Source organism: Syngnathus scovelli, chromosome 8, assembly GCF_024217435.2.
Source record: "Syngnathus scovelli strain Florida chromosome 8, RoL_Ssco_1.2, whole genome shotgun sequence".
Classification (NCBI taxonomy): Eukaryota; Metazoa; Chordata; class Actinopteri; order Syngnathiformes; family Syngnathidae; genus Syngnathus; species Syngnathus scovelli.
In genome coordinates, this window is record NC_090854.1 from 17,928,065 (window position 1) to 17,952,559 (window position 24,495).

Consider the following 24,495-nt stretch of genomic DNA (forward strand, 5'->3'; position numbering starts at 1 on the left):
TTCTGAGTACACGACGAGCAATTTTTTTTTAGTTCAATTTTCCCTCATATCCCCCCTCTGAGGATACTCGCTTCAGAAAATGGAAGGAAGTAGGATATGTCCTTTGAATCGTTGCCAAATTCTTCATGGAGGGAGAAGACTTGGCACATGATGCCCACAGATGAGGCAAATGCAGCAAAAGGAAAGCAGGCTGCAGCGGCAAGAGGGAGTGGCTGCAAAGGGAAGGAAGCCTCAGGAGGAGGAGGAGGAGGAGGAGGAACTCATGCAAGCCAGTGGCTCGGTGACCAAGACAATTCTCCTCGGACACTCCCAGTGCTTAAACACTCCCTGGACCTTGCGAGCGAGCGAGCGTCTGGATGTGACATCCAAGGACGTGTCATCCCTGATTTTCTGGATAATCTCTCAGGCTGGCCACAATGCATCAAGCCCATCCCCCCAGGACAAGCAAGAGACCGTTAGTGGGGGAGCGGCTTTAAGCCGACCGCGTCTGGACGTCTGACTGGTCTCCTGGGAGACCTCCACTTTCGGTAAATCAAACTATTCTTAGTATCACTGTAATATAGGATGTATAGGATGAATCTGTATTCATTCTGGAGGGGGATGGGTAAGATGAAGTCACATATTTATAGTCTCTGGTTCTAATTTACAGTCTGCAGCAAAGACTTTGGTCAGTTCTCTGCGAGCAGACTCCGTGTTTACTTGTGTGAGGAAGGAGGGAAACGACTGAGCCCCCCCCGAATTCATGTTTGCCTGTCTCCTGTCATAGGGACATGTTTGTTTTGGCAATATGGGACTGACGATCGTACCTTTAACCGTCCTGCTAAATCCGTTTTTCCGGGAACAGCAATCAGAGTGAGCTGCTTGTTTCATGATCTAGAAGTGTTCCAAATGGCACAAATCCGAATAAACATGGCTTATAGTTCACGATGAGCTCAAGTAGTCAATTAAGATTCAGTGCATTGCCGCTAACAGATCACAAATCACGGACAATTGCTTTGATTTTCATTTAGAAAAAGTCCTCAATATTCCTCCTGTGCCTATTCCTCAGTTCGTCTTAGGACAGCGTTTGCACATGAACCGCTGAAGCGTGCAAAGGATCAGAGGCGAAATGAGACAGCCAGAACAGTCCCATTCCCGACATTTAAAAGGAGGGCATCAGAATGAAGCCGAGCAGAAGCCATTTCGAGAGATTTGAGCCAATCAATGACAGACGCAAGACATTTGTTTTGCTGGCTGAGTCGTTCATTTCCAGATTCCGTCTGGCCAGACATCTGGGTGGCTTTGCGTGTGTGGTCAGTGAACTTCCCCCCCATGGGATTGGTTTGAACAATGACTCATCTCGCCTCAGGGAAGTGAATTCACTTTGACGGCGCTAAAAATAAAAGTGCACAATTGTGACCTTATTTACAGCGCCTTGTGACTGCATAACAGAGATATTATTGCATAAAGTGAATAATTGAATTGTCCGAATTTAGGTTTAAAACTCATACTCATAGTCAATTGGATCCAAGCACGATTCTTTTGTGCCAGCTGCTTAAACATGATCGGGTCAAACTGATGTTCCGGAGAGTTAAACTTGAGGTGTGGGAGAACTTTGGTGTTTTTGAAGCAAAGCTAAATCTGTGTTGTTTCAGGATACGCTTGAGAAGATAAGATATCTCGACAACTCAGGCTCCGTGGAAAAACAAGCAAATCAAATCCATCCCTAACATTTGCCTCGTTTTAGCAGCTTTCCCTTGGCATGATTTCGGGCTAACAAAATGGAGTCTCAGAGTTCACGTGAGTACATGTGAATAAGTCACACGACGGCCAACGTGGCTCCTTCATGTTGGCGCTATTTATGATATTGTTTGGGCCTCCAGGTCTACACGATGACCCCGACATCAAGGTGATGATGGCGGGATCCACTTTGAGAAAGGTCAAGGCCCATACGTGGAAGAAGCAAAGGCATTTCCGACTCCTGGAGGATGGTCTGAGTATCTGGTACAAGTCCAGATGGCTGGGAAAAGGACACTCCACCTGTAAGTTCCCGAAGACCAAATGTCACTCCGTTACTGTAGATCTTACTCCTTCAATCTCATGACTAATCAATAAATTCTCAGAATATTGCTGTCAGTTTGGTTCTAGGTCATGATAGTTAAGCATAACCATTTCCTGACAGTTTCGGTCATGGACGTGGAAGCGGTGCGCGAGGGTCACCACTCGGAGGTCTTGCAGAGCATCTCGGACGAGTTCCCGGCCGACCTCTGTTTCACTTTGGTGTTTCACGGTCGTCAAGGCAACCTGGACCTCGTGGCAGAGTCCCCGGAGGAGTCTCGAGCCTGGATCCAGGGATTACGCAAGCTCATTCATAGGGCTCAAACCATGGACGAGAAACAGAGACTCAACCAGTATCCTTAATATTTACTACTGGACATGTCCTTCTTTAAGTCACATGTGAGCTGTAGTCCATCACAGCTGACTTTGGGAAAGACCTCTATTGTAGCGAATGACATTCTACTACAAATAATTTTGTGGACCCCATGTAGTAGCTTGCCAAGCCCCGGGGGGTTACTGAACTCCAGTTTAAGAAGTTCATCTAAAATCCATTCCAAGTTTCCCTGAACATCCTCTCAGGTGGGTCCAAGACTGGTTTCAAAAGGCCGACAAAAACAAAGACGGGAAAATAGACTTCAAAGAAGTGCGGAAACTGTTGAAGATGATGAACGTGGAGATGAACGAGGAACACGCTCTCCATCTCTTCACAGTACGATTTGCAAATAATTCTTTGGCCCTCAAACATGTCGCCAAAAGCATCAGCCATCTTTGTTTGGTTTCCAGATGGCTGACCGAACGCAGAGCGGGTCCCTGGAACTCGAGCAGTTTGTCCTTTTCTACAAGATGCTGACCCAGAGAGATGAAGTGTGGAGAGTGTTCCAGGACTATTCTGGAGATGGGGAGATATTAATGCTGGAGGAGCTGGAGAACTTCCTGACTGTCGAGCAACAGGAGGGAGAAGGAAGCGCCCGGCATGCCAAGGAGCTGATAGAGCGCCATGAACCATCAGAAACAGGTCAGTTCGGACTTGAAAATGTATTCGTTATGCCGACAAGAGGGGCTAAATGGAAGAGCACGACCCGCTGCAAGCCAAGACATGAGCATTTCATCATAGGTCGTTTAGCTTGGTTAGATTCTTCAGAGGGCATGTAAATAGTCTTTTGATGAAGCTCTGGATGTTTCTTAAAGGACACCTCTTCTTGGAAATGGTCACTTGTTCAATTCTGATCTCTCTCTGAGCAGCCAAGAGGCAAGGCACCATGTCCCTTGATGGCTTCCAAATGTACCTGTGCTCCCCGGAGGGCTCCATATTCAAACCCGACCGTCTGGGTCTCTACCAGGACATGAGCCAGCCGCTCAGCCACTACTTTATCTCCTCCTCGCATAACACCTACCTGATGGAGGATCAGCTGCGAGGCCAGAGCAGCCTTGAGGCCTACATACAGTAAGAGCTGCTCTTCATACCACATGCCAAGTCATGAATCGTACAGTGGACTTGAGATTTCAATTTGTGTGCAACACAGGGCCCTTAAGAGAGGCTGTCGCTGCGTGGAGGTGGACTGCTGGGACGGCAGCGACGGGGAGCCAGTGGTGTATCACGGCCACACGCTCACCTCCAAGATCCTCTTTAAGGACATCATAGCAACACTGAAAGAATACGCCTTCACGGTGGGTAGCACTTACCACACATTACACAAAACAAAACAACGCATCTGATACGCGGTTCTGACTTGGTTCTTGATAGACATCCGACTTCCCGGTCATCTTGTCCCTTGAGAATCATTGCAGTGTGGAGCAGCAGACGGTCATGGCTCGCCATCTGAGCAAGATCTTGGGCGACACGTTGCTAAGGAACGTTTTGGATGGACACGCCACTCCTCAGTCTCTTCCCTCGCCACAGGTCAGTCCAATCACAATTATAATAATAGCAACCCATGGAAAGTTCTCTGAATATGTGGATCGTCAGTAAAATTTCGAGTAGAACTTTATACATCGTAGCACTCGCAATCCTGTTTGTAGCTAACTCTCCATTAGCCATTAGCAAATCAATTTTCATGCAACAGCATGGCAATGGCAAAAAGCATTTTGGCGTCTGGCAGGAGACAAAGTGCAAGAAGACACGGTGTCCTCAAGAGAGTACTGGAATCCATTCAAAGTCCAGCACTAATGATACTGTCTTGTCCACACAAAGGAGCTGAAAGGGAAGGTGTTGCTAAAAGCCAAGAAAATTGGAGCAGGCCTGGACGGAACACTCACAGATGACATTAGCGATGAGGAAGAGATGGCCAACGGTGAAGCTGTCAAAGAGCTACATGTTGAGAACCAACACGAGAAGGTAGAACTGTGTCCCGAAAACGTCTAAACTATGCAAAAGATTAGGACGTGACATTCGGACTATGATTTACTCAACGGTGCCTTGCGAAAACAGTGGACTGTTCCTTGATTACATTTGTCCTCGCATCTGAAAATGATTGTTGATTTTCCAACCATTCTCTTCTTCAGGCTCAGGAATCCAAGTCCAACCTCTCGCGTGAGCTATCCGATCTGGTGGTTTACTGCAAGAGCGTCCACTTCCGTGGTTTTAAGGACAGCCCTTTACCCGGCAAATGTAACGAGATGTCCTCGTTTTCCGAGTCCAAAGCCAAGAGGCTGGCCAAGGAAGCAGGTAGCGAGAGACAATGAACGAGTCTTGCACGTAGATGCACGACACATCTGTGTACTTTTCTACAGGAGCAGACTTTGTGCGGCACAATGTGCAACAGCTAAGCAGGATTTACCCCAGTGGCCTCAGGACCGACTCTTCAAATTATAACCCTCAGGAATTGTGGAATGTGGGATGCCAGATAGGTGAGGAGCAAAGCTTGATTCCAAGCGTGCTCAGCAGATCCCAATGGCAAACTGTCGAATGATGTCGCGTGTCACTCTTTTCCCAAAGTGGCTCTGAACTTCCAGACGGCAGGTCTGGAAATGGACCTCAACGACGGGTTGTTTAGACAGAACGCTCAGTGTGGGTACGTACTCAAACCGAGCTTCTTGAGAGACAACCGCACGCGGTTCAACCCGGAGAAACCCCAAGAGCAGCCAGGCTACAAACCCATGCGCCTATCCATCCAGGTGACCAGGTCTTGTCCTGGAGTCAATCGCCAGTGATTTGGATTGTTACTGACTTTTGTTGTCCTTCAGGTTATAAGTGGGCAGCAACTACCAAAGGTGAACCAGAAAGAGGGCTCTATTGTAGACCCCTTGGTCAGGGTGGAGGTGTACGGGGTAGCGCAGGACCAGGCTAAGGAGGAAACCGGTCACATCAACAACAATGGTACTTGTGCCGATGGATGCTTTCGATTTTATTCAGGCCATTAAAAATGATTGCTCTTCCTGCAGGGTTTAACCCCGTGTGGAATCAGACTTTGAATTTTGTCATCCACACCCCTGATCTGGCCTTGATTCGCTTTGTTGCGGAAGATCACGACATGACGTCCAAAAACGACTTCATCGGACAGTACACGCTACCGTTTAGGTGTATGCAACCAGGTTAGCAGCAAGCGACGTTTGTTTTGAAAAAGAAATCCTCAACGGGACATTAAGCTCATTTGTCATGTTTATTCCGTTGCAGGCTACCGTCACATTCATCTGCTTTCAAAAGACGGGACGCCCGTCCCTCCTGCTTCCCTATTTGTTAATGTCAGTATCTCCCAACTCACATGAAGTGAGTGCTTCACCCTCCAGTTCTCAGGAACAGCAAGATTGACCCTTGTTGAATTATCAGAACAAAAATGATCATCCCAACAAACACGACATATCACACAATTAACATCATCACTAAAAATTCCGATCAATATTTATTGCTTTCATATTTTTATTTCTAAAAAAGCATTTGGAAATGTTTTTAATGTACTAATACTTGAAATGAAATATTCTCATTTGATGTGTATTACGTATATCTTAATGAATTGCAACGCTGTGCAAAAGTTCCCTTTAAAAAGTGAACATCAGTATCCATTGATTCATGAATCACAGAGAAAGAAAATTCCAAAATGATTTAAACAGTCAAAATCATGAAGGAAGCATCAAGAAGGCTTGAACTTGCCCCCAAAATTCCCGTTCTCTAATTGTGGCTGCCTTACCTGGAAATAATATCGACAAGCGTGCAGAGCTTTGCTGCAAATCCGAGCATTGTTCAAATGGGCCCCCAAAAAGGAGTGCCGGAGTCCTGTGCGTCAGAAGATGTTTATAGAACACTAAGTATTGATCTTGTATATGCAAATGTTAGAAATGGTTCTTTGATCTTTCTAACCAGCAACATGCAAGCTTGCATGAGTTGGCCATGCACACACAGCCTGTTGTGTCCAATTTTGGGATATGCAAACCTTATTCTACGCATCAAAAATAAAAATCATTGTGGTTTGATGACATTGTGCTGCTCATTATTTCACGGTAAAAATATAGGATACGATTAACAATGATAACATTTGTTGGCCTTCAACTCACAGTTTGTCCGCTCCTCACGGTGTCTCGATCTTGCTCCTCGTCTGCTCCTTTGTTGTTGAGCGTTCCTTGCATGGCCTCCTTCAGGGTGAGGCCACCGGCGTCCGAGTCCCTCGCCACGCCCTGCTCTACGGGCATCCCCGGGTGGTGCGTCTGCAAATGTTTGACCACCTGAAACCTCTGCTTGGCCCTGTACGAGCAGTGACGACAGCCAAAAGGCAGCAGCTCGGCGTGGGTCAGGAAGTGGTGCCTGAGGCCGGCGGGCCAGCGGAAGGCCTTGTGGCACACGCCGCAAGTGTACGGCTGCCGGTCGCCGTGTTGCCGCTGGTGGGTCTTTAGGATGAAGCCGGTCTTGAAGGCTTTGCCGCATTCCTCGCAGACGTAGGCCCGCACGTCGCAGTGCCGCGTGGTCCTGTGGGTGCGGAGGGCGTCCGCCCGGTTGCTGCGGTAGTCGCACTGGTCGCAGGCGTGCGGCTTTTCCCCTACAGCCAAATGAGATACGTACATAGGTTTCATTTCAGCTTGGCTAAGGCAACTGAGAACAAATTGTCAACCAGCAGACCAGCAGAGCCAAATCAAAGCACATTTCAGGGCGTCGCAAATGGACCCTTGTGGTCGGTCGTCTTATGCTAGGTCCAGACCACACGCGAAATATCGCGTTCTTTGGTCCTAACTGCAAATGCAAAAGGACAATCGTTAAGACACCTTGGTCCATCAACGTAAGTACAAATTCCCACGTTCATTTTCTATTTCTTGAAGTCCATTTCGGAGCTTAACTGAATCGGTACTTCTTAGTAGCTGTACTTCCGTGCTAAGAAGTTTAGCCCCCTCTGGATCTCACCTGTATGCTTGGTCATGTGGTACTTCAACTGAGTGGCCCACTTGCATTTGTAGCCGCACTCTGGACAAAGGTACTTCTTCTCATCTCTGTGAACCCTCATATGAAGCTTGAGGAAGGCACAACATGGAGAGAAAGAGCTGAGAACGTGTGCATAGTGCTTCTAAAAGGTTTGATTTGCTTGATGAAACTTCATTGGATTGATTTTGGGCTTACCTTTAGCCTCGAGGGATCGACGCAGGCATAGCCGCAATGCTCACACCTGTACGGCTTCTCCCCCGTATGAATGCGGACGTGCCAGGTGATCTTCTGCTTGTTGCCCGTGGAGTAATTGCAATCGGCGCACTTGTACATGCGCTTTCCGCCGTGTGAGCGCAGGTGGCATTCCAGCACCAGCGGGTGGCGACAAACGAACGCGCAGCTTCCGCACCGGAGTGGTTTGTCTGAGGGGGGACCACCCTCATGCTCATCCAGAAGGTGTTGCGCGAGGAGCTGCCTGGTTTTGCCGGCAAAAGAGCAGAGCTGGCAGCGGTGAGCGAGGTGGATTCTCAGATCAGCTTCAACGTGGTCCACGGTCTCAAAAGAGTGCCGGTGCTGATTCCGTCGATGGTTCCTCAGCGCGCTCTCGCTGCTGCAAGCGTAGTGGCAGCTCTCGCAGGAGAAACGCGCCTGCTGCCGGTGAGCTCGCGTGCGGTGGTTTCTGAGAGCCGCTTCCGAGGAGAAGCGAGCCTCGCAATCGGCGCAGCCGTGATGCGAGTCCCCCGTGTGGCACCTGCGAGTGTGTCGCCTCAAGTCGTCCGCCGTGTAGCCACAGTAGTCGCAAAATGAGCAAGGCAGAGCGGGTCGCCTGTCGTGAACGCGGAGCTTGTGCTGGCGCAGCTTGGTCGCGGCTCCAAACGTCTTGTCGCAAACATGGCAGACGTGGCGTCCGGTTCCCGTGTGAAGGGATTGGTGCTCTTCCAAACGGTAGCGCCTGGTGGTGGTGAAAGGACAGTGACGGCACGCGTGAGGGGACGAGGCGCCCGTCTGCTTTCGTGCCTTGTGTTTTTCTCGCTTGACGGGGGAGCTCTGGCGTAAATGCTTCGGGGAACTCTGGACCACTTGGAGCTCTTCCTGGAGAGCTAAAGCGTTTCCCGATCTGCCTTTCCCAGGAGTTTCCTTAACAGGTTGTTTTCCGTTGACTGACATCCTGGCGACTTGGCTGTCTTTTCGTCCTTTTGCGCAACTGGAAATATGTCGATTGACTGTTGCGACTTTGACTGATGAAAAACTGCAAAAGTTGCACATGATTTTTTCGTTTTGATGATCCGAAATATCTCCACGGTGACTTGGATTACGCTCTGGGTCACTGGATGTCAAGACACTATGAACAGAGACATTTGGATCATGGACTTCTGCTGAAATCTTCTTCGGTTGAGAGAGAACTTCAGCTCTTCTGAGGTTTTCAGAAGTGTCCTGATTGGCAGTACAGTTATCCTCTATTTGTTTGCCAATAAATGCTTGCGCTTGCGGGCACTTCTTGGCAAGGTGGCCATCAAGGCCCCGTCTCTGCTTGAACTGCGCACCGCAGGCCTGGCACTTGTGATATTGGGGTCTACCACGACACAAAGATCGACAGTGGCGCTGAAGAGTTGTCTCCTTCTTGGTGACATAAGAGCACCGGTCACAGCGATAAACGTCTTGCGTTGGCATCGCAAGCATCTGGATTCTGCCGTCCAGAACAAGAGCTTCATCTTGCGTACTTGTAGGCTCTAAAAGACAATCGTGTACCGAGACGTGCTTTTTTTTGGGAGTTTCATCCTCAGACTCACAGCAAGATTTTTCACTCTTGTAATGAACAGCCTTTCGCTCGTCTTCTGCCAAGTTGGTTGACGAAACGATAGCATCTCTTTCTTTGGCCGAATCCGAGTTGGTGGACGTAATGTGAGAAGTTGCGTCCTCATTAGGAAGAAAAAATGTTTCACATTCAGGAGTCAATGTTGTTAAAACAAGAGTGCAGTATTCTGGACTGGTATCAGGTAGAGAACTCTGCAATGTTCTTTCTCCGGTCGCCTCCTTATTCACAGCATCTTCAGCATCTAGTAACGGAACAACTTCTGAAAGAACGACGGCAGTTTCACCTCCACACTGATCTTCTAGAGCGATCCCGGGATCAGGCTGTCCTGTTGGAACTGGTTCTTCCTTGGACACTTCAGATCCTTCATGAGCGATCAGCGAGTCCTCCAACATGCAATTGGAGTACTTTTCCCTTTCTTTAGCTGCATAATTGTCCAGCCAGGCTTTGTCGCCAGGCACGTAACCATGAGCTTTTCTCTTGTGCAGGAAGAGACTGATGCTACTGAACGACACATAGGAACAGAGAGCGCAGCCGTATTGTTTCAGTTTGGTGTGTTTACAGTTCTCGTGGTTTTGAAGGGCTTGCCGGAAACACGTCGTGTACGGGCAGTAGTTGCACTTGTGCGCAGACGCCGGCCTTCCCTCAGCCGAATGTTTGAGCAACATGTGATTGCGAAGCTCACATTTGCGTTTGCAGCCGTAGGCGCAGATCTCGCATACCAGCGTTTTGGCCTGATGTCGTAGTTTGTGGCTTTTGAGCTGGTCCATGCGATGACAACGATATGAGCACTGATCACAATCGTACCTGGAACAAGAGGGTATGTTAGACTGGGGGTTGTTTATGAGGTCATCACGAGGACAGATGGACTTTATTACCTCCGCGCTACGAGCTTAGGGCCGTGGGTTTGTCGTTTTTGTGCAATTTCTGGTTTTGTCCTTCTTTTGGGTATGTCAGCCTGGACTTTACACAGTAAATACTCCCCTCCAAAAGCATTGGAAGATGTGAGGCCAATTCCTTTAGAGTCGTATGCAATTGCACCCCTGATCATTTTCAAGATTTTCCTTCATTGGTTGTTTGGATCAGCAATTTGTGGAAAAATCTTGAAAAGGATTAGGGGTGCCCAAACTTTTGCACACGACTGTATTTGCGCTGTAGATCGAAAACAAATAAGATGAGTAGGAGACAAGGGCTAAACAGTTCATATAGAGTCAAGTCCAATTGGAAAGTCAGCGTACTTACCAGTAAAGATATCAAACTTGAGTGAAGAGGTCGTGCGGTGACAATTTGTGTTGTACTGCGCAGAAAAGCAGAGCGTTTAGAGCTCTTCATTCAACCCCTCTTCATCAGGCGCTTCAAGAGGGAGGAGCCCATAGAATTCCTGATATTCAAGTGTTTCCTCTGAAGACACTGTTGGCTTGTCTTGAGTGAGATGCAATTTTTGGGGCTGTTTCTTCATGGTGGTAAGCAGGGTCTCATATGTTTGCATTGCAGCATCAATAGCGTTTTTGAATTGCAATGCACGAACCATATCAGGATCCCACGCGTCCACCATCCCCTGAAGCTCCTTTGCCCTTTTAAACATCACTGAGAGCCTTTCAAACGACAAGTCTTTGTCTTCGCCGTCCTCCTGCGACGGATCACTTTCTGGTTCTGCCTCTTCGGTGGCTGGTTTTGCGAGATCTGAAATGTCAATATCGGCAATTGGATCGGACTTTGTGTCGAGGAGGTCGTTCAAGTCATCGGGGTTCATGTTGTAGAAACCTGCCCCTCCTAAACGCTCCGCCAGGTTGACTGCCTTATCCACCGCCGACCGTTGAATTTCTTCAGCGGAGAGGCCTTCACCCTCATGGACGCATTCCGGCCACAGCTTCTTCCAACATGCGTTCACGGTTTCCGGTTTTAACTCCTGTAGACATTCTTGAATGACCTGAAGAGCTGTTGCTATGTTGAACTTCTTCCACAGCTCTCCAACTGGAATAGTTCCGTCGGTTGTCCTTCCGTTCACGATGTGTTGCATGATGTTCCGAGTGTAAAGAGCCTTGAATGTCTGAATGAGGCCTTGATCTAAAGGCTGAATGTTTGGAGGCAAGATCTCAATATGCACTCCCTTATAGAACAAATCCACTGGGTGGCAGCTAGCCTTATCCATCGTCAGGCAAATGTTAAAGTCCAATCCCTTCTCTGATAGGTACAACTTTGCCTGAGGGATGAAACTTTCGAAGAACCACTCGGTTACTCGGGCTTTCGATATCGACACCTTTGAGTTATGCATCCAGAACACAGGCAGCAGGGATTTGTCTTTGTTCTTCAGGGACCGAGGATTGGCGGATTTGTAGATCAACGCTGGCTTCATCAGAAAACCAGCCGCGTTGCCGCACATAATCAGCACCACCCAATCGTTCTGCCCTTTGAATCCAGGGGCTCCGGCTTCCTCCTTCAAAAACATCCGAGTTGGCATCTTCTTCCAGAACAAGCCTGTCTGGTCCATATTAAAGACTTGTTCAGGCTTGTACCCTTTCGCTTGGACGAGCGCCTTGAAGGTCTCCGGGTATTTGCTGGCCGCTTCCACGTCTGCCGATGCGGATTCCCAATGCGGCGACACGCTCTTGAGCTGGTACCTCTTCCGGAAGCGATCAAACCAGCCCTTGCTCGCGAGAAATTCGATAGGTTCTTCCAACGAGGTCGATTCTCCTTGTTGGCAGTCGTCGTTGGTTGCGTCTTCTTTGTCACGTTGTCGACATTCACCAGCCAGTTCCTGGTAAAGTTCTCTGGCCTTCTCCATCATGGCAATGGTATTCAAAGGAATGTTCTTCTCCCTGCATTCGGTGATCCACCGAACCAATGCCGACTCCATCCTAACGATGTACTTATTTCGATTAGATATCACCCTCTTCAAGGTTTGCGAGCCATTCAAGGATACCGTACTTCGGATCTTGGCTTCCTCTTTCTTGAAGGAGCGAATCGTCGACTCGCTCATTCCATAACTGCGTGCGACTGCGGAAAACTTCATGCCTTCGCGGAGCATATTGAGGATCTTGACTTTCTCGTAGAGGGGAATCATCTTCCTCTTGCGTTTGAGCTTCGGGCCAATAAACACCAGAGGTGCGGAGCGTTTTGGCGACATCTTAGGGCTTGAAAATAAAGCGTACAAACAAAACACTTCACTAATGCAACCATGACACATGAAGATGCAAAAATAAAGGAATTGACCTCACGGTTGTAATACTTTTGGGAGGAACTGACTTTCATATGTCGCCAGGTTAGAGCGACACTTGCTTCTCATACTCGGAGGGGTCAAAGAGCATGCAATTGACAGGTAGGCACGCATGGTCAGCGTCGCTTTATTTGCCACTTGATTGCTTGGACTCAATGGGGTTTCTCAATGACATAATTGCGACTAGTTCTAGTTTGGTGTTGGTTAGTGAGACTTGCATACAAATTCAAGTAGCTTCTTGAAATGACCTCAAAACAATCGAACGTCATTTCAAACTCAAGTCAACATAACTCTTGACAACACTTGTTTCTTTTCTACTAGCCAGGACTTCAGCCCCAGCCTATTTAAGGACATTTCAGGAAAGTACAAAAGTATATGAATAGAGTTTTTCATTGAATAGCTGAGAATGTGCAGTGGACTTTTTTGTTTGGATTAAATAATTACAGGGCCCTCCCTTATTGCTAGATTTTTTTTTCATTTTCACTTGAGTGGTGGGTTATTTGAAGATTGCGCCTCCCTGAAAATTTGCTCCGCCACACAAAGCAAAGAAAAAAAACGAAATAGCGCAAGACAATTTCGATACTACTGAATTTGGAGGCGACACACTATCAGCTATTGAGGGTCATAACAAGAAGTGACATGCTACCTGAGGTCTCCCGCGTGCTTCCTCATGTGGACGGTGAGGTAGTGCTTCCACTTGGTGACATATCCACATTCCTCACACAGGAAGTTCCTGTCGCCCGAATGCGTGAGCATATGCTTGGAGAGGTACGACTCTTCTCGGCAGCGGTAGTCACACAAGTGACATTTGTGGGGCTTCTCATCTTGTAAGACAAAGGAAACGTGGACATGTATTTCAAACGCACAAGGCTTCAGCAGGTCAAATGCATATTACAGGCTTGAAGTCTGGACATTGCGTCTTGGCCAGTCCAAAGCTTTCTACCTCCAAGATCTCGCGAGGGTACCACTTGAGGTGTTTCCCACCTTCAAAATTGCCCTCAAAAAGCATTTCAAACTGAAACGGACAAACAAAGCCAATTGTTGTTTGATTTGTGAGGTGCGTACCCTCAGTAAAACAGATGCGGTTTAGGTCTGGGGATTGACATGGCCTGTCTGAAACCTTCCGGCACTGACCAAGTCCTTTTTACACCCTCGACCGGTCGGTCCCCAGCCGACGGTGGAGCACATTTAGACAAACAATATACGATATTAGCTACGTGTCAGACGGACGTTGTGCCAAATGTGCACAAATTCCCACCCCCCAAAAAAAGTGAGAACGATCCTCACCACTATGTGTCAGAATGTGTCGATTCAAGGCACTCTTGTGTGAGGTCTTGTAGTCGCATTGCGAGCAACGGTGGATCTTCTCGTTGGCGTGCGAGCGTTCCACGTGTCGTTTGAATTCCACCGGGTTGAATGTTGAAAAGTCGCAAAAGTCGCAGCAGTGCTTCTGGCTGCCCGCGTGGCCCTGTCCTTGATGCTCCAGCAAAGCGGCCTTGTTGGAACACGAGAAGTCACACTGCGAGCAGTGGTAAGCCAGATGAGTCCTGAAGTGCGCCTCCATGCTCTCCATGCTGGGAAAGACGGCCACGCAAGTGTAATGGCGACATCCCACCGCCGTGATCCCGTGCTCCTCTGCCGAGTGCCGCATGTGAGCCCTGCGCAAATGACTCCGGAAAGGACAATCGCTGTGAAAGCACGCCACCGCCGTTTTGGGTGCTTGGACGTGGTTGGTCTTCATGTGAGCCTTCAGTGTCTGGCTCTTGCCAAAGCTTTGACCGCAAGCGGGACACGCGTAGCGGTGGCGCTTTGGGTCATCTTCTATTTCATCCGCGTGGACGGCGACCAGATGGCGGCGGATGGCGTTGGCCTCCACGGCCGAGTAGTCGCACAGATGACAATGGTGGGTTTTTGTGCCAGCCTCGCGGAGCCGGTGCAGACGGAGTTTGCTTCTGCTGGTGAAGAAGCGCAGGCAGGTGGGACACTGCAGACCTGGGTCGGGATCATGCAAACGCAGGTGTTCTTCCAGATGGGAGCGCATCTTGAAACGCCGTGGACAGTTGTGGCAAATGTAGGTGTCGTGCGTGTGCTCTGCCTTGTCTGCGATGCACGCTAAAAAACACCAAATAAGAAAAAGCTTCTTCAACAATCGGTTCTTGCTTATTTCAACTTCAAAATCCTGATCGCGTACAGCCTGAACAGTATGCCAGCAAAATGTTATGAAGACACGTGGGAACACATTTGAATCGTGGAAAATCTGTCTTCTTGAATAGCACTTGTGTGAACATACCTGTGGTCTGCAACTTGTCGTTTCTCTTCACATTTTTCAGCCTGTGACCATTTGCGTTTGCATCTTTGTCATTTTCCAGTTCTACTTCAACTTCTGCTTCATCCCAATCTGATGTTACTGGTGACATCCAAGCCAAGTTTGATTGCCTTTTTCGTTTGGGCCTTTCAGTGGAGACTTGGGCTTGGGGGTCTGCATTTTCACTAGCTGTGAACAAAAAGTAGACGATGATGATTCAGTCTGGGTGAAGGGAAGTATAAACACTTGTAAAATCAGTGTTCACACCAAACCTTCAGGCTTTTAGTGGAAAGCAAAAATAATGACAGGAAAGGTCTGCCGGTATTGGAAAAGCTGACATTTATTTGGAGTTAATGGAAGGCGCTTCAAATGGCAGCAACTGTCAAGCTGATGAACATTTAACATGACTTGAACTGTGATGGGGAGTGCACACTTCTCATCTTAGCTGTTTGTTTTGAAATCACCTCTGGATAACAGTTGGGTTTTTGTTTTTCCTTCCAACTGCAATTCACCTGCCACAGCATTTAAACAGGGGTAAGGAGACCATGTAAGTTTGGACCTACTTTTGAAGCTGGCCAAACATCTCTCTGAGACGTTACTAGTGGGCTGGCCACCATCTGCGACATTCTCCCCGCTTGTTTCACATTTGACAAGTCCATTCAAGCTCTGGAACAAAAATCAACAAAGCTTTGGTTATCTTATAACAAGTGCTTAGACCCCAAATATATATACTGTGCTAAGATCGCAACCATCACACATCACACTCGGAGCTTTAAGGCAAAACTGCCAACCGCTATTCACACCACTAACGCCATCCCATCTTAACAATAAGAGAAATGTCAAATGTCCCACATTGTGCCTCATCCTTATCTTCGTCTCATTCTTCTTGATGTAGCGCACTGTACTCTCGTTGAGGTCATAATAGCGGGCAACCTCGGCAACCCTTTTGCCCTCTTTGAGCAAATCCAGGAGGTTGATCTTCTCCTGGAGCGGCAGAACCCTCTTTAGGCGGCGCATGGGCGGCATCTATGGGAGTCACAGAACAGTACAAAAAGGGGAAAGCGGTGGATACTCGGCTTGATTTTTTCGGCTAACAGTAATGCACGAAATATAATATAGAAAATAGTAATGTTGAAAAGTGACTTTGCCAATGGTACATGGCAGGGGTTCGCTGTGGCTGCTCCATGCAATAGGTCGCAACTGTCTAATAATACTTTTCAGCAGACTACAGCTGGTATACAATGTGAAAATTGACATTACATAACATTTAGGCCGCATTACTTACTTCACAGAATGACAACAACTTGACTCCAACGCCGTCGTTAGCTTTGCCATAGCATTAGCTTCTTGAGAATTTAGGGCAGCAAAATATTGCTATTCTTTTCCCATAGTGCAAATAGGTTGGCAGATTAAAGGCTAAATATTATTAGTCATAATAAATGTGTTGTTTCACGCTTAACTTAAGCAAAATGCGGGGACACATTTGAATGGCGGTCGAAGATGAACATGGCGGATATACTCAGCCGGAATATTGTAAGATGAACACCGGAAACGTGCGGGGCGGGCACTTGCGCTTATTTGCTATTTGATACACCAAACTCATTTAAATGTTTTTATAGGGTCAAAGACTAAACAACAAGTTAGTTATTTCGATGAACATATCTATATATTATTAACTACATTAATTTAAAAGCGGACGTCTTCGGAACTGAATTTCAACGGAGCAGATCCCCCGTCGGAACACTGTACATTGGACACAGAAAAACAACACAAAACAAACTTCTTTTGCACCCAACGGCAAAAGAAAGAAAGAAAGGCATATATATATATATTGGGTAACCCAAGGCCTAAAAACAAAGCATCTACACCGGGCTATGGCGTCTATCTTTATAATTCGAAAATGCCAAACGAACACGGTACACTTACCGAGCGTCATTTCCGGTTCTATCGCGGGACCTGCGCTATAGGTGGCGACCACTGTAAAGCATGTTATCATGTTCTTGACTATTCTTTTGAAAACCTCGTCACATGTTCTTATTGCCGGACAATAAGATACATCCAAGTAAGACGCTGCTCTCTACGATGGTGGTAGGGGCTTGATTGTGTACATAAAGTCAACATGCCACTGTCAGATATTCTGGACAGTCTGAAGGACAACCCCTACTTCGGGGCTGGATTCGGACTGGTAGGGGTTGGAACCGCATTGGCCTTGGCCAGGAAAGGAGCCCAGGTGGGGATGGTGTTTTTCCGCAGGAACTACATGATCACGCTGGAGGTGCCCAGCAAGGACAAGAGCTACCACTGGCTCCTGAGTTGGATCACCAAGCATGCCACTCGAACCCAGCATTTGAGCGTGGAGACGTCCTACATGGCGCACGAGAGCGGACGCGTTAAAACCCAGTTCGACTTCCATCCCAGCCCGGGGAACCACATCATCTGGTCAGCATCAAATGCATGTTCTTGGACTCCAAAAAGTATTCACTTGAGCTTGTAAATGAGACGCAAGAGATTAAAGGCGTATTGTTCTGTATAAAAAGGCCCAATATTAAAAGAACAAGTTGTCATTTTAAATTCACTTGATAAATATGACTCCCTTCTGTTGTTGACCATGAATGCGATGACAGTTTCATTCACACGAGACAAGGACTTTTCCACCTCAATATGACTATATTACACAGACTTTGTTATGGTCAGTTTGTTTTCTGTTGCGCAGGTATGGCCACAAGTGGATCAGGGTCGAGAGGACCAGAGAGAAACAGATGATCGACATGCACACGGGCACCCCATGGGAGTCCGTCACCTTCACGGCGTTGGGCCGGGACCGCAAAGTCTTCTTCAATATTTTACAAGAAGGTAAACGCAGAGCCGTAGTCTCGCATCACGACCGCTCGATGTTGACCGAGGCTCCGACCACCTTCTCAGCCAGGGAGTTGGCCTTGAAGCAGGAAGAAGGACGCACGGTGATGTACACGGCCATGGGCGCCGAGTGGCGCCCCTTTGGGTTTCCGCGGCGACGCAGACCCCTCAGCTCCGTGGTCCTGGAGGCAGGCGTGGCTGAAAAGATTGTGGCTGATGTGAAGGAGTTTATTGGGAACCCCAAGTGGTACACAGATAGGGGTAAATGAGAAAAAATAACCAATAACGCTGACCACCACTTATTAACTTTGTATTCCTTTTTCCCCAAAGGCATCCCGTACAGGAGAGGATATCTGTTGTACGGACCCCCGGGATGCGGCAAAAGCAGCTTTATGTTAGTTTCCCACAGCTTTGTCTTTGCAGCTGACGTTGTCTTTTTTTTGTAACACAACCGTTTGTGTTTTAGCACGGCTCTGGCCGGCGAGCTGGGCTACAGCATCTGTTTGATGAGTCTGAGCGATCGCTCGCTCTCCGACGATCGTCTCAACCACCTGTTGAGCGTGGCACCGCAACAGAGTATCATCTTGCTGGAGGACGTGGACGCCGCCTTCGTAAGCCGAGAGCTGCTTCCGACGGAGAGTAAGTCCCCCTTTACTCAGCAACTCTCCGTCTTCTTCTTTCTTCATCGGTTTAACGTCCACTTTCCAGACTGCCGCTGGGTAGGACTGGATTCTCAATATGGCTTTCTTCCACTGGAGGTGGTCCATGGCCAGTGGATGAAAATGCCATACTGAGAATATTTTTGGAGCAAAAGTTTTTACAGTCGGATGCCCTTCCTGACACCAACCCAAGGGGAAATTGATTTTCTGTAGGGGTTGACTCCCTTAGCCCATTCCTCTTCTGAGGAGCCCACTGGGCAGTGGTACTATTTAACCCATAGTTGGGGGCTGGTTCGTGGGCACCAGGGCGTGTCCACACACCGGTGGGCCTGCGTGCCGCACGTCTAGGGGCCAGACCTCCTCCGAGTCCCTTGTAGTTTTGCCTGGGTCCGTGTTGTACCCAGTTACCATGTGTCGCCGCGTGGAGGCACTACATAGGGCTTGCTGTTAGAGAGGCTATGTACTGGCAGGGAGAGACTTACGCACTCGGCTCTCCCGTTCGCATACTGCTAGCCAGCGGTGAGGGTTGACAGTGAGAAGTGACATGCACTGGGCACTCCACCAACACTCCACCAACACACCAGACGCATCATAACAACCCGACTTGATCTTATGAAGTCAGACACACTCCGTGATTTTTGCTTTTCATGTTTTGACTCATAGTCAGTGTGCCATGAGAGCTGAGCTGTTTTTCAAACAAACACAGAGGCTGCTCTCTGATTTTAAATGAGCATTTTCCCCTCCTGACAGATCCTTTGGCCTACCAGGGAATGGGACGGCTGACTTTTAGTGGCCTGCTGAACTCTCTGGACGGTGTGGCTTCATCCGAGGCCAGAATTGTATTCATGACCACAAACCACATTGACAGGTACTCTTGAAAGGACACTTAATGTGTCATTGTGAATATTTCCACACCGCATCAATCTTTTTGTGCGCCCACAGGTTGGATTCAGCGCTGATCCGGCCCGGCCGCGTGGATCTCAAGCAGTATATCGGCCATTGTAGCCACTGGCAGCTCAGCCAGATGTTTGGACGCTTCTATCCGGATCAGACCGTCTCGGAGGGTGAACGTTTTGCCACGTGCGCGCTGGCGGCCCGCACTGAGATCAGTGCGGCTCAGGTGCAAGGACACTTTCTGCTGCACAAAATGGACCCTGCTGGATCGATACAAAACATCGCACAACTAAAAGAATAACGGGAGTGGGATTTTTTTTTTTTTTTAATGACGCTACAACATTATGGAGTGCTATTTTTTTTCCCCATTAAAATTTATATTCCAACAATATTTCCATATATTTATATGTATCTATGAAGACGGTAATGGACTAATGGCATTTGCATTCATTTTCAAGCTGACTTGAGATAAATCATTGGAGTTTTAAGCGATGTTAAAAGAGTATATTTAGGCACCATGGCATTTGTGAAAGGCCCAAAGCACCGTCTACCGTTGTTTAATTCATCCATGTATTTGATCGCTGAGCCGCACGCCGTTGACAGTGGAAAGAAAAGCACCAGTCTGCAGCATTTCCTCAAACTCTATTCTAATTTCTAAAGGAGCATCCGTAAATCCTCCGGCCCTAAGAAAAGGACGTGTGGACGGGATGTGGACGGGATGTGGACGGGATGTGGACGTGATGTGGGAGCCGCTGCCCCCCCCCTCTTCTAATGCGGCCATTGAATGACTCCTTTCTTGGGGACAAGGGGTGTACGTGGTGTTTGGGCAGCCAGGAAAATGGCTGATTTATCTTATTCCTTATTTATCGTATTTATTCAAGCGTTTAATGGACTTGTGGAAGCGTAGCTGTCTCCACCCTGGCGAGCGAGAGGAGGCCAGCAGCTTCTGCTCATGGCCAATGGTGTTGTCTCGCGTACGGCCTCATGATAATGCCAATTTTATGACTGAGGGCTCTGTTGAAACCAATTGAATCTCTTTTTGTAGTTCATCACTATAAAATACTAACACCGCTGTAATCTCCATTGTTTGTTGATGTCACCGCCTGGGATTGAGTATCGGCTATGTTTACATGAGTTAGCATCCATTCAAAGGTAACAAACTGTTGTCTAGTGTCGTTTCAGCCAATGCTAGTGGTAAAATCTTTCAACACACACCGATTGCGGTTTGTGTTCCAGAGTTGGCACCGATTGCCGTTCGTGTTCCAGAGTTACCGCCGATTGCGCTTCGTGTTCCAGACTTTCCGCCGATTGCGGTTCGTGTTCCAGAGTTGCGATTTGTGTTCCAGAGTTGCTGCCAATTGCGGTTCGTGTTCCAGAGTTGCCGCCGATTGCGGTACGGACTTCCAGAGTTGCCGCCGATTGCGATTCGTGTTCCAGAGTTGCCGTTGATTGCGGTTCGTGTTCCAGAGTTGCCGCCGATTGCGGTTTGTGTTCCAGAATTGCCGCCGATTGCGGTTCGTGTTCCAGAGTTACCGCCGATTGCGCTTCGTGTTCCTGAGTTGCCGCCGATTGCACATGTTTGTTCCAGAGTTGCCGCCGATTGCGGTTCGTGTTCCAGAGTTGCCGCCGATTGAGGTTCGTGTTCCAGAATTGCCGCTGATTGCGGTTCGTGTTCCAGAGTTGCCGCCGATTGCGGTTCGTGTTCCAGAGTTACCGCCGATTGCGGTTCGTGTTCCAGAGTTGCCGCCGATTGCGGTTCGTGTTCCAGAGTTGCCGGCGATTGCGGTTTGTGTTCCAGAATTGCCGCCGATTGCGGTTCGTGTTCCAGAGTTGCCGCCGATTGCGGTTCGTGTTCCAGAGTTTCCGCTGATTGCGGTTCGTGTTCCAGAGTTAGCGCCGATTGCGGTTCGTGTTCCAGAGTTGCCGCCGATTGCGGTTCGTGTTCCAGAGTTGCGGTTTGTGTTCCAGAGTTGCCGGCGATTGCGGTTCGTGTTCCAGAGTTGCCGCCGATTGCGCTTCGTGTCCCCCGAGTAGCCGTCGATTGCGGTTCGTGTCCCCCCGAGTAGCCGCTGATTGCAGTTCATGTCCCCAGTGCTGCCGCCGAGCGCGGTTAGGACTTTGCCATAGGCCAGTGAGGTTGTTTGAACTGGTGCGCTTACCCCCCAGTTCGCCACGTGGGGATTTCGGTTTTTGGGATGTCGGGAGCCGTCCCTTGTGGGGGTGGGGGGGAGGGGGGTACTGTCAGTGTCTGTGTGCTCGCCCCTCCCTTCCTGTGTCTCTCAATCTATGTATTAATCACAGTCACCTGCCTCTCGTTACCTGTCTGTTCCGTTATTCATGTGCATAATCGAGTATCTATAGTTTGCTCAATAAACCCTGGTCCAAGCTGCATTTGGTCGCCCTGCTCCATTCCATCCATGACAAAGTCCAAGGAAAGTCCAAGGCAAGTCAAGTCAAGTACAAGTCAAGTACAAGTCAAGTACAAGGCAAGTACAAGGCAAAGCCAAGTCCAGTCCAGTCCAGTCCAAGTCCAGTCCAAGTCCAATCAAGTCAAGTCAAGTCAAGGCGAGTCGCGAGGCGCGAGGGGCGAGGCGCAAGGGGCAAAGCACAAGGCGCAAGGCGCAAGGGGAAAGGGGAGAGGGGCAAGGCAAGGCAAGGCAAGTACAAGGCCAAGTACAAGGCCAAGTACAAGGCTAAGGCTAAGGCCAAGTACAAGTCAAGTCAAGTACAAGTCAAGTCAAGTACAAGGCAAAGCCAAGTCCAGTCCAAGTCCAGTCCAACTCCAGTCCAGTCCAAGTCCAGTCCAAGTCCAGTCCAAGTCCAGTCCAAGTCCAGTCAAGTCGCAAGGGGCAAGTCGCGAGGCGGAGGCGCGAGGCGCAAGGGGCAAGGGGCAAGGCGCAAGACGCAAGGCAAGGCAAGTACAAGTACAAGTAGTACAAGTCAAGTCAAGTCAAGTACAAGTCAAGTACAAGGCAAGTACAAGCCAAGTCAAGTCCAAGTCCAAGTCCAAGTCCAAGTCCAAGTCCAAGTCAAGTCAAGTCTCAAGGCGCAAGTCGCAAGTCGCAAGGGGCAAGGCGCAAGGGGCAAGGCGCAAGGGGCAAGGGGCAAGGCAAGGGGCAAGGGGCAAGGCGCAAGGGGCAAGGCGCAAGGGGCAAGGCGCAAGGGGCAAGGGGCAAGGCAAGGCGCAAGGGGCAAGGCGCAAGGCGCAAGGGGCAAGGCGCAAGGCGCAAGGGGCAAGGCGCAAGGGGGCAAGGCGCAAGGGGCAAGGCGCAGGGGGCAAGGCGCAAGGGGCAAGGCGCAAGGGGCAAGGCGCAAGGGGCAAGGCCGCAAGGCGCAAGGGGCAAGGCAAGGCGCAAGGGGCAAGGCGCAAGGGGCAAGGCGCAAGGGGCAAGGCGCAAGGGGGCAAGGCGCAAGGCGCAAGGGGCAAGGCGCAGGGGGCAAGGCGCAGGGGGCAAGGCGCAAGGCAAGGCGCAAGGGGCAAGGCGCAAGGCGCAAGGGGCAAGGCGCAAGGGGGGCAAGGCGCAAGGCGCAAGGGGCAAGGCGCAGGGGGCAAGGCGCAAGGGGCAAGGCGCAAGGGGCAAGGCGCAAGGGGCAAGGCCGCAAGGCGCAAGGGGCAAGGCAAGGCGCAAGGGGCAAGGGGCAAGGCGCAAGGGGCAAGGCGCAAGGCGCAAGGGGGCAAGGCGCAAGGCGCAAGGGGCAAGGCGCAGGGGGCAAGGCGCAGGGGGCAAGGCGCAAGGCAAGGCGCAGGGGGCAAGGCGCAAGGGGCAAGGCAAGGCAAGGCAAGGCAAGGCAAGTGCAAGTGCAAGTGCAAGTGCAAGTGCAAGGCAAGGCAAGGCGCAAGGGGCAAGGCGCAAGGGGCAAGGCGCAAGGGGCAAGGCGCAAGGGGCAAGGGGCAAGGGGCAAGGGGCAAGACGCAAGGGGCAAGGCGCAAGGGGCAAGGCCGCAAGGCGCAAGGGGCAAGGCAAGGCGCAAGGGGCAAGGCGCAAGGGGCAAGGCGCAAGGGGCAAGGCGCAAGGGGGCAAGGCGCAAGGCGCAAGGGGCAAGGCGCAGGGGGCAAGGCGCAGGGGGCAAGGCGCAAGGCAAGGCGCAAGGGGCAAGGCGCAAGGCGCAAGGGGCAAGGCGCAAGGGGCAAGGCGCAAGGCGCAAGGGGGGCAAGGCGCAAGGCGCAAGGGGCAAGGCGCAGGGGGCAAGGCGCAAGGGGCAAGGCGCAAGGGGCAAGGCGCAAGGGGCAAGGCCGCAAGGCGCAAGGGGCAAGGCAAGGCGCAAGGGGCAAGGCGCAAGGGGCAAGGCGCAAGGGGCAAGGCGCAAGGGGGCAAGGCGCAAGGCGCAAGGGGCAAGGCGCAGGGGGCAAGGCGCAGGGGGCAAGGCGCAAGGCAAGGCGCAAGGGGCAAGGCGCAAGGCGCAAGGGGCAAGGCGCAAGGGGGGCAAGGCGCAAGGCGCAAGGGGCAAGGCGCAGGGGGCAAGGCGCAAGGGGCAAGGCGCAAGGGGCAAGGCGCAAGGGGCAAGGCCGCAAGGCGCAAGGGGCAAGGCAAGGCGCAAGGGGCAAGGGGCAAGGCGCAAGGGGCAAGGCGCAAGGCGCAAGGGGGCAAGGCGCAAGGCGCAAGGGGCAAGGCGCAGGGGGCAAGGCGCAGGGGGCAAGGCGCAAGGCAAGGCGCAGGGGGCAAGGCGCAAGGGGCAAGGCAAGGCAAGGCAAGGCAAGGCAAGTGCAAGTGCAAGTGCAAGTGCAAGTGCAAAGCAAGGCAAGGCGCAAGGGGCAAGGCGCAAGGGGCAAGGCGCAAGGGGCAAGGCGCAAGGGGCAAGGGGCAAGGGGCAAGACGCAAGGGGCAAGGCGCAAGGGGCAAGGCCGCAAGGCGCAAGGGGCAAGGCAAGGCGCAAGGGGCAAGGCGCAAGGGGCAAGGCGCAAGGGGCAAGGCGCAAGGGGGCAAGGCGCAAGGTGCAAGGGGCAAGGCGCAGGGGGCAAGGCGCAGGGGGCAAGGCGCAAGGCAAGGCGCAAGGGGCAAGGCGCAAGGCGCAAGGGGCAAGGCGCAAGGGGCAAGGCGCAAGGCGCAAGGGGGGCAAGGCGCAAGGCGCAAGGGGCAAGGCGCAGGGGGCAAGGCGCAAGGGGCAAGGCGCAAGGCGCAAGGGGCAAGGCGCAAGGGGCAAGGCCGCAAGGCGCAAGGGGCAAGGCAAGGCGCAAGGGGCAAGGCGCAAGGGGCAAGGCGCAAGGGGCAAGGCGCAAGGGGGCAAGGCGCAAGGCGCAAGGGGCAAGGCGCAGGGGGCAAGGCGCAGGGGGCAAGGCGCAAGGCAAGGCGCAAGGGGCAAGGCGCAAGGGGCAAGGCGCAAGGGGGGCAAGGCGCAAGGGGCAAGGCGCAAGGCGCAGGGGGCAAGGCG

The 24,495-nt window shown here is 50.7% G+C and overlaps 3 protein-coding genes across 5 annotated transcripts; 2 read left to right on the forward strand and 1 right to left on the reverse strand.

Moving 5' to 3' along the window:
* The first annotated feature begins 240 nt into the window (after nt 1-240).
* Nucleotides 241-6,444, forward strand: LOC125974141 (1-phosphatidylinositol 4,5-bisphosphate phosphodiesterase delta-4). Of its 3 annotated transcripts, none has more exons than XM_049729056.2 (16): nt 241-527; nt 1,635-1,779; nt 1,863-2,021; nt 2,162-2,390; nt 2,617-2,746; nt 2,821-3,052; nt 3,280-3,481; nt 3,561-3,705; nt 3,782-3,937; nt 4,229-4,372; nt 4,540-4,702; nt 4,768-4,884; nt 4,973-5,151; nt 5,221-5,353; nt 5,419-5,568; nt 5,651-6,444. In XM_049729056.2, exons 2-16 carry the CDS (start codon nt 1,761-1,763, stop codon nt 5,740-5,742), a joined length of 2,250 nt encoding a protein of 749 aa, XP_049585013.1. In that variant the 5' UTR covers nt 241-527; nt 1,635-1,760; the 3' UTR covers nt 5,743-6,444. The 3 variants fall into 3 exon arrangements, with proteins under 3 accessions (XP_049585013.1, XP_049585015.1, XP_049585014.1); XM_049729058.2 differs by having other exon boundaries at nt 1,727-1,779; XM_049729057.2 differs by having other exon boundaries at nt 1,730-1,779.
* On the reverse strand, nt 5,623-16,241 carry znf142 (zinc finger protein 142). The gene is made up of 9 exons (XM_049729052.2): nt 16,002-16,241; nt 15,569-15,742; nt 15,280-15,382; nt 14,702-14,905; nt 13,699-14,523; nt 13,058-13,235; nt 7,577-10,001; nt 7,364-7,469; nt 5,623-7,004 (listed from the first exon to the last, which is right to left on the reverse strand). Exons 2-9 carry the CDS (start codon nt 15,740-15,742, stop codon nt 6,517-6,519), a joined length of 4,503 nt encoding a protein of 1,500 aa, XP_049585009.1. The 5' UTR covers nt 16,002-16,241; the 3' UTR covers nt 5,623-6,516.
* A 409-nt stretch (nt 16,242-16,650) lies between these two features.
* bcs1l (BC1 (ubiquinol-cytochrome c reductase) synthesis-like) lies at nt 16,651-21,516 on the forward strand. Its single transcript, XM_049729060.1, has 7 exons — nt 16,651-17,155; nt 17,430-17,569; nt 17,639-17,833; nt 17,903-17,966; nt 18,039-18,211; nt 18,982-19,099; nt 19,174-21,516. The coding sequence occupies exons 1-7, from the start codon at nt 16,836-16,838 to the stop codon at nt 19,424-19,426; spliced, it is 1,263 nt and encodes a 420-aa protein (XP_049585017.1). The 5' UTR covers nt 16,651-16,835; the 3' UTR covers nt 19,427-21,516.
* The last annotated feature ends 2,979 nt before the right edge of the window (nt 21,517-24,495 follow it).

Bases quoted from the DNA above. Each gene is read 5' to 3' on its own strand.
- LOC125974141 (XM_049729056.2), top strand. The intron at 5,354-5,418 runs GTACTTGTGCCG...CTCTTCCTGCAG, and splicing joins CGGTCACATCAACAACAATG to GGTTTAACCCCGTGTGGAAT. The intron at 5,569-5,650 runs GTTAGCAGCAAG...ATTCCGTTGCAG, and splicing joins GTTTAGGTGTATGCAACCAG to GCTACCGTCACATTCATCTG.
- znf142 (XM_049729052.2), bottom strand. From the start codon at position 15,742: ATGCCGCCCATGCGCCGCCTAAAGAGGGTTCTGCCGCTCCAGGAGAAG. The intron at 13,236-13,698 runs GTGAGGATCGTT...TTGTCTTACAAG, and splicing joins ACACATTCTGACACATAGTG to ATGAGAAGCCCCACAAATGT. The intron at 7,005-7,363 runs GTGAGATCCAGA...ATTTGGCTGTAG, and splicing joins CCACATGACCAAGCATACAG to GGGAAAAGCCGCACGCCTGC.
- bcs1l (XM_049729060.1), top strand. From the start codon at position 16,836: ATGCCACTGTCAGATATTCTGGACAGTCTGAAGGACAACCCCTACTTC. The intron at 17,156-17,429 runs GTCAGCATCAAA...TCTGTTGCGCAG, and splicing joins CCGGGGAACCACATCATCTG to GTATGGCCACAAGTGGATCA. The intron at 17,570-17,638 runs GTAAACGCAGAG...CCACCTTCTCAG, and splicing joins CTTCAATATTTTACAAGAAG to CCAGGGAGTTGGCCTTGAAG.